This window comes from Monoraphidium neglectum (genome assembly GCF_000611645.1).
Source record: "Monoraphidium neglectum strain SAG 48.87 unplaced genomic scaffold scaffold01666, whole genome shotgun sequence".
Classification (NCBI taxonomy): Eukaryota; Viridiplantae; Chlorophyta; class Chlorophyceae; order Sphaeropleales; family Selenastraceae; genus Monoraphidium; species Monoraphidium neglectum.
The window spans coordinates 8118-13165 of record NW_014011962.1 but is presented as its reverse complement, the minus strand read 5'-3'; the positions used below and the strand labels follow the sequence as shown (position 1 = coordinate 13165).

At 63.9% G+C, this 5048-nt stretch overlaps 3 protein-coding genes across 3 annotated transcripts; 2 read left to right on the top strand and 1 right to left on the bottom strand.

Moving 5' to 3' along the window:
* Positions 1-20: 20 nt before the first annotated feature.
* MNEG_8655 (IAA-amino acid hydrolase ILR1-like 3) lies at positions 21-597 on the bottom strand (the record flags this gene model as incomplete). The annotated part of the gene is made up of 3 exons (XM_014042876.1): positions 21-26; positions 84-112; positions 216-597. 3 exons carry the CDS (start codon positions 595-597, stop codon positions 21-23), a joined length of 417 nt encoding a protein of 138 aa, XP_013898330.1.
* A 602-nt stretch (positions 598-1199) lies between these two features.
* On the top strand, positions 1200-2095 carry MNEG_8654 (hypothetical protein; the record flags this gene model as incomplete). The annotated part of the gene is made up of 3 exons (XM_014042875.1): positions 1200-1310; positions 1547-1663; positions 2024-2095. The coding sequence occupies 3 exons, from the start codon at positions 1200-1202 to the stop codon at positions 2093-2095; spliced, it is 300 nt and encodes a 99-aa protein (XP_013898329.1).
* Positions 2096-2897: 802 nt separating this feature from the next.
* On the top strand, positions 2898-4099 carry MNEG_8653 (hypothetical protein; the record flags this gene model as incomplete). Its single annotated transcript, XM_014042874.1, has 4 exons — positions 2898-3056; positions 3214-3361; positions 3673-3743; positions 3935-4099. The coding sequence occupies 4 exons, from the start codon at positions 2898-2900 to the stop codon at positions 4097-4099; spliced, it is 543 nt and encodes a 180-aa protein (XP_013898328.1).
* Between the last annotated feature and the right edge of the window lie 949 nt (positions 4100-5048).

Genomic DNA, 5048 nt, shown 5'->3' with positions numbered 1-5048 from the left:
GGGGGGGGGGGCGGCCGCGGTCAATTCTGGATGGAGGTTGTGGGGGGCGTTTGGGGCGCAGGCCGCCCATGCAAGCAGCGCACCCTCGGCTGCGCCGCCGCGCAGCTGCCGCCTGATTTGCGCCATGCTTGCAAAACAAGTCAGCGGCGACGTGGGCGGCTGCGGACGCAAATGCGGGCCTGGCTCGACCGACGGCGCCCGCGCGCATGGCTCACCGTCGTGCCCGCACGCGTGCATGCGGCCCTCATGTTGGCTCTTGAATTCGAGGCCTTCCGGCTCGTTTATGGGCAGTGCGTCGATGTCGGACCGCAGCACGACGGTCGGCTGGCCGCTGCCGACGCGGCCCACGATGCCCGTCTTTGCGTACTGCTTGTACGGGATCTTCAGATCGTCTAGGTGCTTCTTGAGGGCAGCGCTGGTCTTGTGCTCCTCGAAGATGAGCTCTGGGATCTTGTGCAGCTCGCGGCGGACGGAGGTGATCCATGGCGCGAGGCCAGCAGCGGCGTCCAAGAGCGCGGCGGCGCCAGCGCGTGTGGGCACGGGGCCGATGGCAACCAGGGCCGCGGCCACAACAATGAGCAGGGCGCGGACCCTCATTCCAAAGCCGGTGGTCGCTGGGCTGTGACGACGCGAGTGTGAGGTGACTTGCGGACGTGCATAATAAACGGGGCAATCGATACACAGGTGTAATGAATTGATAACGCCATTCACATTTACCTTAGTAACTTTCTCAACTTGGATCGCGGTGATCTTGCCAGCACAGCACGATGGCCCTGGCCTGCCGTAGTCTCTCTGGTATGCTGTGGGACCTATAAAAGGAAACCTATTGGGTGGATTTGGGGACCAGCTGCGAAAGGAACCACTTGCCCGGCTGCCTGGTCTGCTTGATTTCTAGCTTGCTGGCCACGTACGGCGTGCCTGTAATTAGCTGAGGCCTTCTTGTATTGTCTTGTGGCGCGGCCTCCGCAGGGCCCGCACACGCAGGGCGGCGGCAGCAGCAGCAAGCCGGCAGGGTGCGAGTCGCACACCTGCGACCGGGCACTGCTCACCGGCGGCTCACAGTGGCAGCCAGGTGCGGCTGAAAAGGGCCGCTTTGTCGGGCAAACCCGCGCATGTGCGCGCGCGAATATGCATGCAGTGCGACACTGCCCACGTGGGCAATAGGCAGTCCCCTGGACCCCGTCGTGTCGCCTGAAACGATGCGAAAACCGCTCTCCACCAGGGCTGAGCGCGGCGACAGCGGCTTCACCACCGGGTTCATCATGGGCGGCGTCGTGTTCGGGGCGCTCGGCTTCCTCTTCGCTCCTCAGGTTGGCCGCGGCGGACGCACAAGCGCCGCTCCCGTCGCGCCCGCAGCGCCGCGCCAGGCGGCGGAGTCTGAACGCCCATGCCCGGCAGCAGCGGCGCCGCAGCCACCAGCGCCGCGACGCCGGCATTCTCTGAGCCGCCGCATGCGCCTCGTCATCGCGCTCGCCGGCGCTGCCGCCGCCGCCACGCACGCGCGACGCTCCCCGCCCCGCCTCGCCTCGACCGCCCGCCGCCGCAGATCAGCCGCGCGCTGCTGGGTGACGACTCCCGGCTGCGGCTGCCGCGTTTTATGGAGGAGGAGGCACCAAAGGACCCCGAGGCCACCAAGCAGGAGCTCATTGACAAGATTGCACAGGTGCTTGCGCGGAGTTTGATTCGATTGCGCAGGGGGTGGCAGCCGGAATGTGGCAGGTCAGGGATTGGGGGCCAGCGTGCTTGGAGCAGAGGCGAGGGCCCACCGCCGCGGCCCTGGGCAGGGGCATGCATCCTCGGCGTGGCTGGCGCTGCGGCGTTGCGAGTAGCTGGCAGCCTGCTGCGGTCCAGGCAGCGGGTGACGCCAATCTTGCGCGGCATTGCAGGCTGCGGGGGCGGATGCCAGCGTCAGGCTCAAATGAGGCTCGATTGCTGGATGTCATTATGATAAGGTCCTGGGCGTGTTGTGCACACCAGAGTCGCTTTTTCTAACGCAATCCCACACTCCTCAATCCATCGGCAGCTCAATGCCTCGATCGACGAGGTGGCCGCAACCCTCAAGGCCAAGGACACAGAGCCCCTCGTTCAGAGCTGACATGGCAGCCAACCGCAGCAGCCGGGCGCGCCGCGGCGGGCTCGACGGCGGTGCTAGTGCACGCGGGGTGCGGATCGTGCGGCGCAGCGGCCGTGCGCTGCAGCTTGCTGCCATTCGGATTTCCTCGAGTCCGTCCAATTTGCATTCGCTCCGCTGGTGGACTTCCTGAGGGTGGCAAACGGGCGCTTTGGCCGGAATCGCATCCGGCCCGCAGTGTCACCAGCACATGCACACGCCTCACAGGCGGCATCCTGCCGTTCAGGCGGCGCTGCTGCGGCTGACTCCTTGCGTGATTCCACGTTGTCCTCTCGCCTCCCACCTCGCCCTGCCCTGGATTGCTCCGCCACGGCTGAGCCAGGGAAATAGCTGGCAGGTTTGCACATATGTCCTTGTAGATATCAGCATTTTGCATGCAAACATTGGTGTCGAATCGCAATGCTGCCAGGAGTCAGGGCGCGCGCACCCGCTCCAGTGTCGTCGTGCACACCGTCAGGGCTGGCAGAGCAGTGATTTGCAACGTGCTGTGTGCCGGCGCGTTCTCGTATCGAACGCCTACAATCAAGAATATTTCCTTGCACAGGCTCTTGCGTTCGTATCGTACCGTAAACGGGCTTTGTTGACTCGCAAAGTGACACAACGCGAAAACCGTCACCGAAGGAATCGGCTCAGTTTTGTGGCTTGAATGAGCCCTGCAGCGCCAGAAAATAGTCAGCGCAAGTACTATTGTCTTTGTGCAATCCAGCACCTGTTGCGCGGCGCCTGCGCACTCCGACGCTGCGCACACAGCCACGCCGCTGCAGCGATGGAGCGCAGCGGCCGCTCAAACGACTACCTGCGCCAGCCTGGCGGCGTGCTGGTGGCGAACTGGTTTGAGGAGCGCTGCGCCGCGTCGGGGCCCGCGTTGGACGCGCCTCTAGCACTCCAGCCTGCCGCATGGCTCACGTCGACTCAGGAGCAGCAGGTGCTGCCCGCACGGCTTCCTCAATAGATTGCATGAGGGCCACCTGACGCACCTTCACAGAGTCCTTATGCTTGTGAGGCATTTGAGCCGATAAAGAAGGGCCACGCGTCGCGCACAAAAAGCTCAGCATCCCGCGCCGGCGCGCGCCGCCCTGCAGCGCGCGGCGGCGGCGATGCGCCCCACGCCGGCTGAGCCACCGGCGTCACGTTTCACGCCGGGGGCCCTCAAGACGAGCCTTACCGCGCACGGCGACCCGGGGGAGGCGCCAGTGAGCTACTGGGCGACGCTCAACTCACTGGCCTATGGTGGGCAGGGGGGTGCCTGGTCCGGTTGTGTTTGACAGACTAGGTCCGCTTGACATCAGATAGGATGGAATCTCATTGACAGTAGAGCGGCGGCGGCAGGTGGCTGGGGGGGCCGGATATAGGCAACCGCCGTCATCCGAGCCTTACTTCCCTTTGAGCCATGCGGCCTCGCCTGCTCTGAGTTTATGTGCCAGCGTGCTTTGCCCTGCTGGGCCGCCGGGCAGTGTGCTGATGCGCTTTGACTCTTGATATGCACGGCTAGAGCATTACAGGCTGCCTCTCACCGGTGCCGTGCGCGCCCGCGGCGCTAGGTGACAAGTTTGTGGGCATGCCACGAGTCCAGGCGTTCCTCTTCACAGGCAAGAATCTGGCAGATGCCAAGGTGCGCCGGTCGGCCAGCAGCACTATCGACCAAAATGATCGCTGCTGCGGCGTGATGGAATGCTCGTGCCGGCAGTACTGAGATGGAGCAGCGATCGTCTTCTGAGCGGCCTGATGGCACAAACCCTGCCAGGCGCAGGCCAATTCCATCCCGCCACCATCGATTCATGCCATCAAACCGCACGCCCGCAGGTGCCTGTCAGCACCACCTCGCTGGTGGCCACGTCCACGATGCGCGCGGCGTGGATGAGGGATGCGGCTGCGGACCCTTGGACGACGACCTCCGCCTCCGCCGCCCAGGCCGCGGCGCTGGCGGCGCCGGCGGGGCGCCTGCAGGCGGCGCGGCCGGGGTACTAGCAGGCCGTGAGCATCGCGGTGCGGCACGATGTCCGTTGCCGCAACCAAAGTTGGGCTTCCTCCACAGAGGCGTTGCGCAGCTTCTCAGCAGGAAAGCTCTCCCACTCACATGGTGTGTTGCTGCTCAGCTTGGTTGACAGATGTGTGTCTGCATTTCGAATTGCAGTGGTTTTGGAGACCTGTGCATGTGTGCAGCTGTGTTGGTGTATCCTTGGAGAATGCTTGTATTCAGTGATTGAGTAACCAGGCTACTCACCCTCTTTTCTAGATTTCACAAATCTAAGCAGGCAGCCAGCAGGATGTAAATGTATGAAAAATCCAACCAGCAAGCTTGTTCTCGTTTACTGATGTACCCCGGGCGACTGATAGTGCGCCGCCTAGACACAACAATTTGTGGTACGGCAGTACCAGCACTCAACAGTGTTCTCAGTGCCCCGCAACATCGGCCCACCATCCACACGTGCGCTTGCCAACATCCAGGTTGAAGCTTCCTCAGTCCTGCGCAAAATATCTCGGCATACACTCGCTTGGCGCTAGCTCGCTGCTTCGTTTGCGCCAGCTCGTCAGCAGTAAATGCTGCGACGACAGTACACGGTCATGGTCTTGAGGCGTCCGCTGCAAAAATGCAAGCCTTTCGATGCAAGCCTTCCAAACGTGGACCACAGGCATCACACGCCCAGCATTTGCCGCCTTGAGAGATCCACGGCGCTCTTGACGCGCACGGCCGGCCTCCTCAGCGGCTGCGTGTCGCCGCCGCCGCTGCCGCCGCCACCGCCGCCGCCCGCCCCGGTGACGTCAGCGAACGCCGTCTGCCTGGGCCGCTGCGGGGACACGCCCCTGCTCTTGCTCCCAGGGGCGCTCTGCCCAGTAGAGGCCAGCAGGAAAGTGATCGAGTCGTCTTCATTATGCTGAGTCCGCACGGACCCAAACATCGCCGCCGCGCCCGCCG